A 16,741-nucleotide genomic window follows, 5' to 3' on the forward strand; every position below is an offset into this window, starting at 1 on the left:
AAAAACTGAAACCTGGGAATTAATATATAAAGCTGAAGACCTTGAAGATGCTTGGAAATTATTTATTAAACTATTGCAATTAAAAATACATAACCAGACCTCAATAAAAACTTACACATATTCACACAATAAAATTATCAAAAAAGCATGGATCACACCTGGCCTACTAAAATGTATAAGAAAAAGAGACAAGCTCCATCAGCAAGTAAAAAACTATCCATACGACCTTTCCTTAAAACTATTTTACAAAAATTATAGAAACATCTGCTCCAATCTTACTAAATCGGCCAAACAAAATTACTACAGATCTAAAATTCATCAATCCAATAATAATCCAAAACTTCTCTGGCAAATAATTAAAGAAATCACCTACACAAATCAAAACAAAGCAAACCCATTGGAAGAAATCAACACAGAGAACGGCACACTCTCGCTCAACAAAAACGTACATCAACTAATTAACTACACAAACAACTTTTTTGCAAACATAGGCTCGAACTTAGCGAATAAAATAACCAAACCCCAACACTATAACCCAAAAATAAACAAACACCCAAATCCACAAAGGTTTAAATTTGCTCTAAAACAAATCACTAAACAAGAACTAATACTAATATTTTCTAAATTCAAACCAACATCTTCATCTGGTAGTGATGAAATCACAATGAAAACATTAAAATTTATACAAGATGAAATTACCGAACCGATACTCTTTCTAATAAACAAATCTATTACGGAAAGCAGATTTCCATCACAACTCAAAATAGGGACTATTACACCAATCTTTAAATCAGGAAATCGTACAGATATCAATAACTACAGACCAATCACAATTCTGAACACATTATCTAAAATCTTAGAAATAACAGTTAAAACTCAACTCATCGATTACCTAGAATCAAATAAACTATTATCACCAAAACAATTTGGTTTCAGAAAAAATCTAGGAACATCCAACGCCATAGCTTTAGTAATTGAATATATTAAAAATTCTCTAGATTCACATAAAAAATGCATTGGAGTATTTCTCGACCTTTCTAAAGCCTTCGACACAATAAATCACCAACATCTTTTTGAAAAACTAGTTAACATAGGGATCACTGATAATGAACTGATATTCTTTAAAAGCTACATGGGAAATAGAAAGCAAACTGTGAAACTTAACAACATAACCAGTGAGTGTATTGATGTCAAATGCGGGGTGCCTCAAGGAAGTATTCTGGGTCCGATTCTGTTCCTAATTTACATTAATGATCTATGCCACATAGAATGTGACGGAGAAATCATAAGTTTTGCGGATGATACTGTTCTCCTTATAAATGGGAATAATTGGACAGAAACATTTAAGAAAGCAGAAGACACACTAAACAGGATTAAAAAATGGCTAGACTACTATTCACTTACACTAAATGCTAATAAAACCAAATTCATCACTTTCAAAATAAAAAATACAAAAAACTCTGAAGAAAACCATAACTTGAAAATTCATAGCCCGCATCACTTAAATGAGCATTGTAATTGTCCCTCATTAGAAAATGTTGACCATATAACGTATCTAGGTCTAAAAATAGATGGAAATTTAAAATGGACCAATCACATTAGCTATTTAGATAATAAAATTAAAAAACTTAGTTATTTTTTCAAAACTATCAGGAATGTGCTCATTAAAAAAGACTTAATCAAAATCTACATGGCTCTCTGCCAATCACTGTTAGAATACGGTATTATCGGATGGGGCAGTGCAAATAAAAACATACTAAATCCACTTATTAAATCTCAAAAAGCCATAATGAAAATTATACTGAAAGTTCCTGTAAGAACTAGCACTAACGAAATCTTCACCAATCTTAACATCATGTCTATTAAACAACTATATTCTAAAACTATACTCATTTACATTCATAAACACAAAACACAAGAAATAACAACAAACACGTACAATAGAAACACTAGATCTCATGATCAAAAACTTATCCAACAAATAATTACAAATACAACTTATGGGCAAAAACGCTTCTTATATCACAGTATTAAACTCTACAACAAAATACCACTCACACTCAAAAACCTCAACACTTTAACATTTAAATCTGAAATAAAAAGCTGGATACTTAACATAGGAAGATCTGAAATAGAAAATTTACTGAAATCAAACACAGACTAAAACAGAATCAACTGAACTATACCAAAAAACAGTACCTTACTTATTTTAAAATTACTTAAAAAATATATATATACTACATTATACTTTGTTGTAATATTAATTTCTTATAATTAAATTATAATATGTAAATGACATCCTCAGCACGGGAGATCCCAGTGAGGATATCATTATATCTATGTGTTAATAAGAAAAGAAGACAATAAATCATTATTATTATTATTATATTATCCTCACATAGATAACAAACCTTGTGACGCTCGGAAAGTCCATCTCCTTGTACACTTGTTTCTGGTGATTATGTTAGTGGTGCATTGTTCCGAAATAAAAGGCGGCGGACGGAATAATAAATCACCCTGGGCACTTGTTAGGGCTTTCACTGTTTCCAAGAATAACATTGAAAACATCTGGCGTACAACAGTTACCGATTCTCGTCCCAAGTTCAACTTCAACTTCAGCGAATTTAGAATGTTTTTAGCACAATTTTCGATTATTCATTTTTGAAACACTGCACTCTAGTCACATTACTATTAAGTTCTGATTACTAATTGGTAAGGTAATTTAAAATGTTGATTCACTGATTTTTTAAATAACTTCAAAGGGATGTTGCCTCGTTTCCCTTGAAAATACTAAAAAAACACAAAGCGGTTGGAGACGGCATGACGCGTCCAGCTGCCACAAAGGGCGCTACTCAACTGTTGTATGAATACTGTTGAATGAAACACTAGTATATATTGAATAATTTCGCGGGTAAGAGATAAGCCGCCATAGCTCAGTGGTCAGAGCTGTCGACCGGAAATCGAAGGGACACGGGTTCGAGTCCCGTTGGCGTCATGTATCTTTTATCAGGAGATTTTTCAATGTGGATGAGTGTTTCAGGCGAATAATTATTGCTTGTAAAATAATTACACATGTCATATTAATTAGAATGGGTTGCTCCTTCGACTCATACTCGAGTTCAACAGTTCAGGTGTGGAATGATTTGCCAGCCTCTGTGTTTCCTCAAAAGACACTCAACACATCATCCCTAAAAATGAAAGAGTTGGCATAGATAATTGTGGAGTAAATAATAATAATAATAACATAACATTTATATAGCGCAGTTTTGTGTTGTTTCACTTCAAGTGCGCAAATAGTTAATAATATAATAATAATAATATTGGACAATTTTTATAGCGCCGCTTTTGTGAGTTATCACCTCAGGGGAGTTAAAACAAAAGCGTTTTTATGAAGAAATTAAATCGTGCGTTTTAGATTTTTTGCATCTGAGGAACAACCATTACTCTATGTTAAGGGTTGGTTATCAGTTGTGTAGGGTTTGAATCACGTTTATTAGTAAGTACATTTTATACAAAATAACTGTAGTGATCTGCCGTGCCGATCACTCAGATAACTTGTTAGTAAAATACGTTTGGATACTCCATACTATTTGGTTTATTTAGGTTGCTTTAAGTATTTATATAATTGGACAGTAGTAGAGATGTTATTGAAAAGACGACGAGTTACAACAGACACGCCTTTTTATACGTCCCGGTCATGCGGTCTCACTCAGATATGCCTGTCTCTTTCATACCGACAGACATACGTTCACCACAATAACTATAAGGTATTGGTCACCATGAAACGGGCAGTTGCCTAGTATAGTGGTTCTATGTATCGATGACTTGTAAACGTCAATTAAATACCATGTATAAACACCTCATACCTCGATTTATGTCAGGTCTTATACAAATCTAGTATTTATTCAACTATTATTACACTAGTAGATATTTCTTTTAATTATGTATTGTATCGCTGCACTTCTATTAAAAACTGTATCACTTGCAATAATATTTTTGTGTACACATTACTCGTTCTGAAATTTATTGCTAATATTCTCCATTGTACCACTGTATGCTTATAATCCGATGTATCATTCTGTTCGAAAAACGAACAGGGGTTGGAATAGCCGCCCTTTACAGGGCTATTCCACACAGATAAAGTATAAATTAATTATATAGCTTGTGACAGGCGATGCGAGAACACAATGCATAACGTTAATTCACAATCAACTTACCGGGAGGAGATGGTGAAATCTGCATAGTGAGCATCATCTGTCAGCACTGGAACGTTTAGCGTGGTTGGTAGCACTCGTTATTTTAGATTAAATTGCGATAAAAAATACGTAAGATAATTATTTCGATAAGGAACCGGCAATGTTGTTATGACGGGACGCACGGTTTTTGTGCGACTGGTCGGCCCACGGCCTCCGTGATTCCAGCTGACATGTGCGAAATTAAACTATACAGTTTAATTTCTGACGATACGATTGGTTATCACACAGCCTATCAAAAGCGATCGGCGTTACGGAACATTCCGCCCACCAAAATACAACAACGTGTATTTTAAAGAAAATTTAGAAAACGAAACGGGCAATGCTGTGGAACGTTGCGTGAACGAAGAAACAGTGAAAGAGAGAAGAAAAAGAAAAGAAAAAATATATATATTAATAATAATAATGAAAATGATAAGAAAGAATGCGCCGCGGAAGCGAAGATGATTAGTCACATTGACTAGGCAATGGACATAATTTGGTTAATGGTCTCGTGAGAAGAGAACCATTCGATGTACGAACCGTAGCGATACGAACAACGCCGTCGGGGCCTGGGTGACAATGTTCTCGATGTAGAGCGTCTATCACAAGAGAAGTAAGCTTAGATTCGCGAGGAAGTAGGGCATGTTTATACTCGAATTCGAGCCCGGATCGAGATAACCTGCCACCCACCCTGAGCACACCGTGGTCGTCAATGAAGGGATTAAGCTTCCGCATTTGTTTCGACATAAGGTTGCCCTCTTTCAAGCGCGTGATATCATCATTAAAATGTACATGTTGAGTGCGTTTAACTACTGTCAAAAGTGAAGTGTGAATTTCGGCACGGTTTAATGGAAGATACAAACGACGAGATTCTTTATTCTGTAGGTTGTAGATGAATCTAAGACAGTAACCGAGAAAGCGTTGGATCTTCCGAATCGAAGAAAATTTAACTAGTAATAGGTCCACCAGATTTTCGTCCTGTTGGACAAATAAAGATCGAACTCGTTCCTCAGAGTGAAGTTCAATTTCGTCGAAATTGCCATCGAACGACGGCCAAGAATCGGATGACTGGATCAGCCACGAAGGCCCCGCCCACCATAACGTGTGATCGATCAGATCGGCTGAGGATTGACCACAATAAGCGACATCCGCTGGATTATCTCCAGATGACACGTGATGCCAGGAAGTCCCTTCGAGGGCATCTTGAATGTAACTGACACGGTTAGCCACGAAAGTCTTCCAGCGACACGAAAGAGAACGTAACCAGGCGAGCACGATGGTTGAATCCGACCACGCAAAGGTATTGGAGATCGAAAGCAATGGTACGTATAAATCTTTGACGAATTTTAATAGATCTGCTAGAAGAACTGCCGCACACAGTTCAAGGCGAGGCAATGAAATCTTTTTTGTGGGGGCGACTCGAGACTTGGCGCAAACCAAATATATTTGGACTTTATCGTCAACATCCATGATTCGCAAGTAATTGAGGCAGTATTCCGGAGGCAGATCGGCGAGGAATTCTGGTTTGTTACTAGCCCACTTCCGCAATTCGAATTGACCTCGTTTGAACAGCTCGATAACTTCGGTTTTCGTTTGTTGAGCTTGTTCCAAGCTGTTACAACCGGTGACGATGTCATCAATGTAAATATCCGAAGTTAGCACACGACGCGCTAGCGGTAAATCATAACCTTCATCTTTGGTCAACTGTTTGACAGTACGACAGGCTAAAAATGGGGCGGAGGAGACACCATAGGTTACAGTGTTTAGTTGGTACTCTTGGATGGGTTCCGACGAATGAAAACGCCAAAATATTCTTTGGAAAGCACGATCTGGTTCTTGAACCAATATTTGGCGATACATTTGTCGTACATCAGCCGTAAACACTACCGATAGTATACGGAATTTTAGCAAAAGCTCCAGCAGGTTCTTTTGAAGCTTTGGACCGATAAGCAAGGTATCATTTAACGAGGATCCGTTCACATCCGTCGCTGAGGCGTCAAAAACCATTCTTAGGTAAGTGCTAGCGCTGCCTGGACGAAGAATGCAATGATGAGGTGTGTGATACTTTCCCTTGTGCAAATCTTTTCCAGGAACACGAGTCATGTGACCACTGTGTAAATAATCAGTCATGAAAGCAGAATGTTGTTCACGTAAGGTTGGATTTGCTATGAGTTTGCGCTCGAGTGAATGGAATCTGCGTAAAGCGATCTCACGCGACCCTGGGAAAGAGATATCCCTTCCCCTTTCTCGGAAAGGCAAGGATACGATGTATCTTCCCGAAGATCCGTCCCGTGAGTGGTCAGTGCAGTACATTTGTTCACAAAGTTGTTCCTCAGGAGTAAGGTGTGAAGATTGGGGAATGGTGTCTAACTCCCACAGTTGCTGGACCTCTTCGTGAAGCCGGTCCTCGTTAGTAACGATGAAAGATTTCGTTTCGTGAGCAGTGTTCGAACCAACTGAACCTAGAAGAAGCCAACCAAATGCAGAATTGAAAGCTGATGGCTGACGTGGACCACCATTCACATTACCAGGTCTCAGAAGAGAAGAGAAAACCTCAGCACCCAGAAGAAGATCAATTGGTCCCGGTTTGTGACAGTCAGGATCGGCAAGAGGCAAGTTTCTCAACTGATGCCACGATGACTTATCTAGACGAACAGTTGGCATGTTGCCGCAGATACTAGGCAGCGTAAGTGCCTTGATGTTGAAGAGAACCCGTCCCTTAACACCGATCTCTAATTGAATGACTCCCGACGTGGTTGCGGAAGATTGGCCTAAGCCGCTAACTCTCTGAGAACTGGCTTGACGAGGGATGCCTACGAGCTCCGCAGCACGATCGGTGATGAAGTGAGCTTGACTGCCCGAATCGATCAATGCGCGAAAGGTTTGGAAACGGCCGGATGAATCGCGAATGCCAACATTGGCGGTTGACAATAGTACTATGGACTTGTCTCCTAAGTTGGTGAGGACCTGAATTTTAGAGTCGGAAGACGTCTCCTGGTCCGTAGACGTCGTGGAGTGTTGATGCTGATCTTCCAAAGAAGCGTTTTCGTCTCGATGAAGCAAAGTATGATGTTTTTGCTGACATTTTTGACATGCAAACAAAGATTTACAATCTTTAAGATAATGAGAAGAATGAAGACAATTGAAACACCAACGGTGTGATTGAACAAACTGTACGCGATCCTGAACTGACTTGAGTGCAAATACCTTGCACTTGGAAATGGAGTGGTCTTAGCACTCTCTGGTCTTTTCGACTCGCGATAGCACTGCTATCGCGAGTCGAAAAATGTAAGTCTCGTACAAGAGCTTCGCATTTGTTGTAAAGAAACTCTTTGAGTTTCAAATATGAAGGCAGCTCGGTAGGAGATTGCAGTTGTTCGAATGCGCATCTTGTAGGTGAATCTAATTTCGATAGAATTAAATAACAAAGCACGAAGTCCCAATTGTCCGTTGGGAGATCCAATTCCTTTAAAATTGTTAAATCCTCGTTAAATATATCGAACACGCGACGGAATTCAAAAGGATCGTTGGGCGGAAAATTTAAATTTAGCATTTCCCGCCAACACGTAAAGGCGAGTTCACGCGCGTTACGATAGCGCGCGATTAATCTTTGATATGCTTCAACGTAGTGAGCTCCTTGTACTGGAAATGTCCGAATTAACCCTAAAGCTTCTCCAGATAAACATGAGAACAAATACTGCATGCGTTCGATGTTGGATAAAGATTTGTTTTCATGAATCAGAGCGTTAAACATGTCGTAAAATTCGGGCCATTGCTTGACATTTCCAGAAAATATTGGAATGTTTATTTTTGGTAATTTAACGTTTGTGCACGCATTCGCGGTCTTACAATCGAGAGGCTGACTGGTTAACTCTTGGTAAATTTCGACAATTTGATAATACATCTCGTCAAAGGTTTTGCGAATTTTATCCTCATCAATTTCGTTTGTGTCATCTAAAGCTAATATTTCCGCGTGAGACGTTTCAAATTCAAGAACTATCTTTTCCAGAGTAGTATAATGCGCTAACAGTAAGTTGCACTTAGTTGCATCGTGCAAAGCGCTTTTTGCTATTTCATGTGTCTTGAGTAATCTTTTATTCGCTAATGTCCGTTTCCGGCGCAATATTTGAATTGCTGGGGCCATGTTGAATAAACACGATTGGAAACGTACCCAAAAACGAAACGAAAATAAATAATAATAATATAATCTATTACAATTATATGCGCGGTAGGTCGTAAATACTCAAGAGCTAGGTACCTACCTAATTACTGTTCGAATTGATTATTATTCAAAATTTAAGAAACATTCCACAGCATTATCCGTTTTGGCATAGATAGATAATAATCTTAAAGTTCCCTGATTTCGGCACCAAAAATGTTCGAAAAACGAACAGGGGTTGGAATAGCCGCCCTTTACAGGGCTATTCCACACAGATAAAGTATAAATTAATTATATAGCTTGTGACAGGCGATGCGAGAACACAATGCATAACGTTAATTCACAATCAACTTACCGGGAGGAGATGGTGAAATCTGCATAGTGAGCATCATCTGTCAGCACTGGAACGTTTAGCGTGGTTGGTAGCACTCGTTATTTTAGATTAAATTGCGATAAAAAATACGTAAGATAATTATTTCGATAAGGAACCGGCAATGTTGTTATGACGGGACGCACGGTTTTTGTGCGACTGGTCGGCCCACGGCCTCCGTGATTCCAGCTGACATGTGCGAAATTAAACTATACAGTTTAATTTCTGACGATACGATTGGTTATCACACAGCCTGTCAAAAGCGATCGGCGTTACGGAACACATTCTATTGTAAACACCATTTTATGGCGTTTAAATAAATAAATATATTAAATAATGTAAAAAATTCCATTTCAGGACCAAGCTGGGCTAGAATCTCTCCCAGCGCAAAACACCTGGTGCGCAACCTGCTGCGCGTGGATCCAAAGAAGCGCATCACCATAGAGGAGATCATGGTGCACCCCTGGGTGAGTCCCCCTTCACCTTTCCCTCACTTCGCACTTCGACTTCGCACAAAACTAAATATATAAATATGCTGGAATAAATCCAGAAAAAAAATCCTCTACCATCTACAGGGTTTTCCAATAAGAGGTGTTTTTATTTTTTTTTATTTTATTTTTTTTTTTTATTTATTTTTTTTTTTTTATATATTCAATAATATTGTTATTGGTTTTATAAAAACAGTTTATTTTTAAACAAGTTCTGTTGTGTAATTATTATTACGCGTGACAGCTGTTTCGCCCTCTGAAGGCATTATAAAACTGTGGGTAGCCCACTTACAGACGATACATTTATATTTACATTTATGGAGTCACAGTAGAAATATTGAAAAATTATAATGAATTTTTAAGCATTCCAATTACCTACACACATTGTAAATATTAGTGTAAATAGTGGAATATTCCCCTCCGTTTATAAAAAATCTATTGTAACACCCGTTTTTAAAACTGGCAACCCTGAAGAAATATCAAATTATCGACCAATATCTCTTTTCTCAAACATTGCAAAAATTTTCGAAAAGATCGTAAAAAAGCAACTTTTGTACTATATTGAAAATAATAAGTCCTAGCCAATTTGGATTTAGAGAGAAACTAGGCACTAATGATGCCATTGCAGAACTTACTTCAACTATATACCGTGCATTAGATAAAAAAAAATAAATGCCTTGGCATTTTCATTGATTTACGTAAGGCTTTTGATAGTATCTCCCATACAAAACTAATAAATAAGTTAAATGATATCGGTATTATTGGTAAGGTAAGGTATTGGCTACAAAGCTATCTAACTCAAAGAAACCGAAAAGTAAAATTAAATAACTCACTAAGCGTGGATGAAACTTTAGAATTTGGAATTCCCCAAGGGACTGTTATTGGACCAATTTTATTTATAATTTACGTTAACCATATGTTTAAATTATTATGTTTAAATTATATAATTTACGTTAACCATATGTTTAAATATGTTTAAACTTATATCTTTTGCTGACGACACTGCAATAATTATCGAAAAAAAGACATGGAACGAAATTACCAATGCAGCCAATCAAAATATGAAGGTTATAAAAAATTGGTTCGATGGCAATTTATTATCACTTAACACAGAAAAAAAATATTGTATTCCTTTCACTCTACAAGAAGATGTGCCAAATAACCTAATTAACATAACAATTCATTCTAAAAATTGTGTAAATAATCGTACATGTAATACGGACTGCGCGAAACTTAATCATAAATCTAATATAAAATATCTTGGTATCTTAATAGATAAAAATGTTAAATGGAAAGACCACATTAATCTCACTGTTGAAAGAATAAGAAAACTTATCTATATTTCCTATAATATACGAAATATTTTAAATAAAAAAACTATCAAAATTGTGTATTATGCATTAATTCAGTCCATATTGCAGTACGGGATTATTGGGTGGGGAGGGGCTTTTAAGGCTTCTTTACAGCCCATAATTACAATTCAAAGAATAATTATAAAAATCATCCTTAGGAAACCATATGACTCCCCTACTTTAGAGATATTTTGTGAATTTAATGTACCAGCGCCCCTGAGGTGATATAGCGGCGCTATAAAAATCATCCAATAAATAAATAAATACCATCTATCACAGAATTGTATAAGAGAATCGCTGTGCCAGACAGAAGTGTGTGACACACAAGACTGTAAATAGGGCCGGTGATCCCAATCCGTGGGGGCAGAAGGCGTCTTCCTTCAGTGGCGTCGGGGGGTCGAGCGGGGCGTCTCTGTAGCCGTTGTAGCTGGTCCGATGCTTTGTCTCGTCCTTGTCGTTGAGTCCGGGTCTGGTTGTAGAGGCAGAGGGGTCCGGGGTGAGGCGAGGGTCAGAAGAAGAGAAGGCGAGTTGAGTCAGAAGTCGGAGCGAGGTAGAAGGCAGAGCAGAGAGAAGTGTAGAGCTGGTGGAGGTTGCTGGCTATCTAATTTTTCAAGGGACTGTTGCCCGTTTTATAGGACCCCGGCGGCCTTCGTTGGCCGAGCGACGTTCACACGGGCCAGCTTTCTCTTTGATTCCTGGAATCGGGGCCCGTGTTTGTGACGCGCTCGCGGCCCGCCGCCAGGTTAGTTACCGCTTCTCGGCCGGTAATTTCGGGCCCGTGGTCGAACGCGACCACGGCCTCTCTTTGTTCAGGCACGATCCTCAGAATCGCGCTTGTGGAACGTTCTGACGGCGACTCACCTCGCACGCAATGACGGCGCGCGGCCCTTCGCTTCGGGCCGGGGCCAAACGTTCCCTATCGTATAAGCACGACTCTAATAATCGTGCCCGAATTAAATGCTATGATATCCACCAGCTCTCTCAGTATACTTCTCTGCCCATGTCCCCTAGCCAAGCTCCGACGTTTCATTTATTGATTACTTTTACATTTTCAGTTTTTACATTATATCATACATAGTTACATTTTATACATTGACATATTTCTCTTTAGGATCTAAATTTATTTCATAATTCTAACGTGGGTGACTGCGGCCGAGCCCGGAGCAGTACGTCCGTCACAATCGCCTTATATCAAACTTATAAAGAATATTTTATTTATAAAATTCACCCCTCAGATAGCATAAGCAATAGATTCAAAACTAATGGCTTAATAGCCATTCCTATGCTTAGAACGACCACGGCTCAGCACCACTATTCGTATTTAGGTGTAAGCTGGTACAATATATTATTGTCCAAAAATAAAATAAGTGTAACCGAAACTGCGAATTATAAACAATTCAAAAAGTTAATTAAGTCCCTAAAATTGGATACTGATATATTGTACCCCTAATTTTCTTACACTTACTCAATTTGTAAAAAAAATATATATTAATTCAATTGTCTTTAAAAAACTATTTTTATAATTTGTTTACCTGATATATTGTACCCTGTAGCGCGCGGAATATTACTGCCAATACACCATCTCTCTCTCCCCATATGGCATTGTCCCTGTCTTGCTGCATGCAGGCGACGAGATGCGCAGAATGCTTTCTACGCATCCCCCCCCACGCGGCCGACCATCCCCTACGCTGCTGACACGGGATGAAGCCCTTAAAAGCAGCAACTCGCCCTTACACAGTACAGTTCTTCTGTCTGCTCGCTTTGGCTAGTACACTCCCTCAGCTGGCTACCCGTGCTCCGCACGGCCCTCTGAGGACAGCTATCTACTACCATTGCTAAGCACAGTACAGTTCTCCTGTCTGCTCGCTTTGGCTAGTACCCTCCCTCAGCTGGCTACCCGTGCCCCGCACGGCCCTCTGAGGACAGCTATCTACTACCATTGCTAAGCAACCGACTTGAAGACTACTAGACTCGCTAAAGGCGCGCTCCTCTTCTTGGCTACCTGTGCTGCGCACAGCCCTCAAGAGACAGTAATCCGCCCCAAGCAAACCTAGGCTAGTCCCGAACAGTTGTGCCGCGACTCGATTCTATTTTGTTGTTCCCAATTACTATCCCGCAAGGACCTTATATAAATCCTTGCCTAGTCGATAAATGTTACTTCCAAAGTGTATTCGTGTAAATTGTAAACTGTGACTATTTTGCTATTGTAATCTGTGTAACCTAAACAATAAACTGTGTTTTAAGCCACCAAAAGTCTTATAACCCTTAATTTCCTCAAGCTTACTTAATCTGTAAGAAGATATATTATTTTAATTATCTTTAAAAATACACTTTTCTAATTTGTATACCTATGTTAATATTATGTTTGTATTTATATCAATTTTTTATTATTATTGTTTAAAAAATCATTAGAACTATAGGTAAATACTCCTCCCATAAACACGAGCTCCTGGAGCTCAACTTATGGAGTAGTAGAATAAAAAACGAAAAAATTATATATATATAAGTCTGCATATTGTTATCATTTATAATGTTAAATAATTTACAAGTAATAAATAAAAAAATAAAAAAATAAAAATATTATTTCTAGGTAGGTATTTTAATTTCAATTACTGATTTCTTAATTGATTGTTGAGTAAAATATTAGAAATTATTAATGGTTATTACCCCAGCAAAGTTTCCCCAATTAGTGTAATGTTTAAATTTGACTGAATGTCTTAATGTTAGTTATTCCCAAACGATGACTCATAGGGTTATTTTAATAGCATAATTAGGTACTTCATAGTGCACTCATATTTGCACTAGGTTTGAAGATATCTAGTAGGGGTGAACGAATTATATTTGTTTGTTCATTAATTAGAATAGCTTTCGGATTATTAGAGTTTTTGTTAATTTCTAACTGTTCTAAAAGATTCAGTTTACGGCCTTTATTTTGTACGTGTAACGGAGTTGGTATATTATTATCATTAAGTGAGTGATTTTCATCTAGGAGATGTTTGGCAAATTGAGATTGCATTTTATTATTATTTTTAAAAGATCTTATATGTTCTAATTAATATTATTAATTGAGTCATCGTTTGGGAATAACTAACATAAACGGCCGTTGTGGCCAATCTAATCTGAGCCGAATACTCGACTCAACCCTGCTGAAATGCCCAAATCCGTTTTGCCCAAAGCACTTGATCGCCACACCACTCAAATTTAAGGAAGCTAACCTCGTGGATTAAAGACGCTTAAGGAAGACCTACTTATAAAAACTGACAACAGAGCGAAATACGCGAAAGCAATCGAGCTGTCATCGCTGTCATCTGTCATCAGTTCACGCTCTTGTCGGTTTTTTAATTCGAATTATGAACATTTTGAATATAGTAGATGCGGTGGAATGGGCCGATATGCTTGATAATAATATTGGATTATATAGGCGGCGACAAGACGGCGATATAAATTTTATACATATATTAAATGATGCAGACTTTTATACCCGTTTTAGGATGACTAAAACGTGTTTTTTTATACGTTTTGAGCCAAATAGAGGATAACTTGACTTACGCAAGCGAAAGGTAAAATTTTGACTTATTCGAGTGTCATTGAATATATTTAGCACTTATCAGGTCTGAAAACCTTTTATCTAATGTTATCATGCTTTGTTTATTTCTTTTTTAGAAACTGCCCAGTTTTACCATGCAATCAATTGCTTGTTGCTTTGCGTTTCTACGCAACTGGAAGTTTCCACATAACAAATGGAGACTTTTTAAAAATTTCCCCATCTACGACCAGCAAAATCGTAAAAAATGTTTCTCGTGCCTTGGCAAGTTTAAGGCCTGTCCACATTAAATTACCAATAGGGGAAGAGGTGGAAGTAGTAAAAAGGGAGTTCCACGAAATAGCCGGATTCCCCAACGTAATAGGTGCAATTGATTGCACTCATGTCAAAATTCAATCCGTGGGTAAGTGCCAGACAAGCATGTGTTTTAGTTTTGTCTGCATGTTTTTCTGTACTGTACCAATTAAGTATTGTGTTGACCATCTGATTTCTCCGAAAGGTGGACCAGAAGCTGAAACGTTCAGAAATAGGAAGGGCTACTTTTCCATTAACGTGCAGACCATTTCAGATGCCAGAATGAGAATAAGAGACATTGTAGCAAGATGGCCAGGATCTACACATGACTCTTTCAAGGCTGCCGAGCCAGAGCAATGTTCGAGACAGGGCAGTACCCAAATGGAGCACTCGTAGGAGATAGTGGATATCCATTAAAAGTATATTTATTGTTTAAATATTCAAATACCTTTTTTATAACTTAACTTTAAAATGAATGTGTATGATTAATGGGTACTTTATATTTAATAGGTAAATGAGAGTGTATTTGGGAAGCATGTTTATGAGAATTGACAAGGTTGTAGAGATATTGAAAGAAGGGATAAATGCAGATAACTCGATTAATGGTGGACTGACATGCTTCGCTCTAACTCTCTTAACGTTCCAAACTCTTCTCCCATTAGCTTATTCGGAGAGTCATTTGTCATGTTTTCAGTTGGTTGTTGGTCATTCACTGACCCATAAGGGTTGGGAAATGGAAGGTTAGGTACATTTATAAATTAAACAATCTCTTCTTGCTATACAAATGTCTCATATATTGCAATAAATGAATCCACGCTACTAGAAAAAGCTTTATTCTCTTTGTGGATGGATTTGGCAGTTAATTTACTGATTTTAAATCTATTTTTGCTGTCATGTTTCTCTAAACTGTCGGCCAATGAAAATACATGCAGTTTTGTTAGGTTTTGATGAGCAAATATTAAATATTCAGTACTCGACGTAAAATGTCTTTTTTTTTTTTTTTTAACATTATTTCTGGCTTTCACGAACTGTAAACTATTCTATTATTTATGTAAAACTTGTAACTTTCTGCCTAGTTTTTTAATGCTGAATCTTTATGTGGATGATGTTTTTTCTGTAGTTTTATCAAAGGTTACAGTTAAGAGTTTAGATTCAAAAAACCTTCATTAACAAAACAGTTTTTTCTTTGTTTTTTTTTTTTTTTTAATTTCCTGAAAATTCAACCTCGTAAGACATTTTACGATGGCAACAATAACATTTGGCTGTCATCAGTTGTTTTGTTTTGCTCCATCTAAAAATAATTTTATACCATTCTTTTTTGCTTTCTGGCAAAAAAAAAGTGTAGTGTGTTGTGCCTTGAGGTTTCTTCTCCCTCCTGATCTTCCAGGAGTCACTTTTCGCTGCTGATTTCCAGATATTTATAAACTTTTTTACTTCTGTCATTTTCCATACTATTGTTGTAGTTGTTTACGGTTGTGAATAATGGAGGAAGATTTCCCTCCTGGACCCCCTACAAAGCCGCCAGATCCCTCTCCGGACCCCCCAGATGGGGAAAATGTAGAAATTTCTGACAGCGATTCTGTCATTTTGACTTCTACCAAAAAAAGGAAATTTACTCCTTCTTCCCCAATAAAACTTGACTCGCCTTCGACTTCACAGTCCCCACCAACACTTTCTCAACTTCCTCCAACAAACTTTTATTCTCCTCATTCCCGTGGCCCATTCATAGTATACGCCCAAAAAACTGAGCAAGGAAAAACCATCCACCCTCTTGAATTTGGCAAATTCCTATCAAATAGCAAGAATCTTTCAATCAAACCTGGAGGTGTAAAAGCCGAGGGTCGCTTCCGAATCTCCGTCGAATTCCTCTCAGGGCCAGCTGCCAACAGTTTCATCAAAAATATCTTCATTTCATCTAATTCAAAGTTCAAGGCATATATCCCTACTTTCAATGTCACTCGCATGGGCCTGGTCAGAGGTATCTCGACCGATCTGTCCATCGAAGAAATTCTGTCTTCACTTTCAACCCCCCAACACATTGGCAATCCCATAAAAGCCAGGAGGCTAAATTACAAGGACTCTTCTGAGGGTGTACTGGACACCTACGCCAGTGACATTGACTGTAAATGCCGGTTTCCTCTGTGGGTACCTTGGGTAAGGATTTGAAAAGAAACACAACTTGCGAAAGTCGTCAGACAACTGACTGGTTGAGCCAGTTGTTGGCGTATTTATTGGGTTCAAATTGAATAATTTCTACACGTGTCAATGTGGACAAATATTCCTTAATCTAAACATATGC

The 16,741-nt window shown here is 37.7% G+C and overlaps 1 protein-coding gene and 1 long non-coding RNA gene across 2 annotated transcripts in view; both read left to right on the forward strand.

The window, feature by feature from the left end:
• Nucleotides 1-12,373, forward strand: part of LOC149409063 (ribosomal protein S6 kinase alpha-5-like) — a 294,002-nt gene extending 281,629 nt beyond the window's left edge. The window contains exons 17-18 of the mRNA XM_089650188.1: nucleotides 9,122-9,231; nucleotides 12,158-12,373. Coding sequence (XP_089506314.1) covers nucleotides 9,122-9,231; nucleotides 12,158-12,373 — 326 coding nt within the window. The remainder of the gene's footprint in view (nucleotides 1-9,121; nucleotides 9,232-12,157) is intronic.
• A 1,489-nt stretch (nucleotides 12,374-13,862) lies between these two features.
• LOC149409068 (uncharacterized) lies at nucleotides 13,863-15,293 on the forward strand. The gene is made up of 3 exons (XR_016305286.1): nucleotides 13,863-14,164; nucleotides 14,268-14,551; nucleotides 14,648-15,293. It is a non-coding gene; the product is annotated as an uncharacterized LOC149409068 (long non-coding RNA).
• The last annotated feature ends 1,448 nt before the right edge of the window (nucleotides 15,294-16,741 follow it).

Source organism: Hesperophylax consimilis, unplaced genomic scaffold (genome assembly GCF_061612785.1).
Source record: "Hesperophylax consimilis isolate HC1 unplaced genomic scaffold, BYU_Hcon_1.0 scaffold_37, whole genome shotgun sequence".
Taxonomy (NCBI): Eukaryota; Metazoa; Arthropoda; class Insecta; order Trichoptera; family Limnephilidae; genus Hesperophylax; species Hesperophylax consimilis.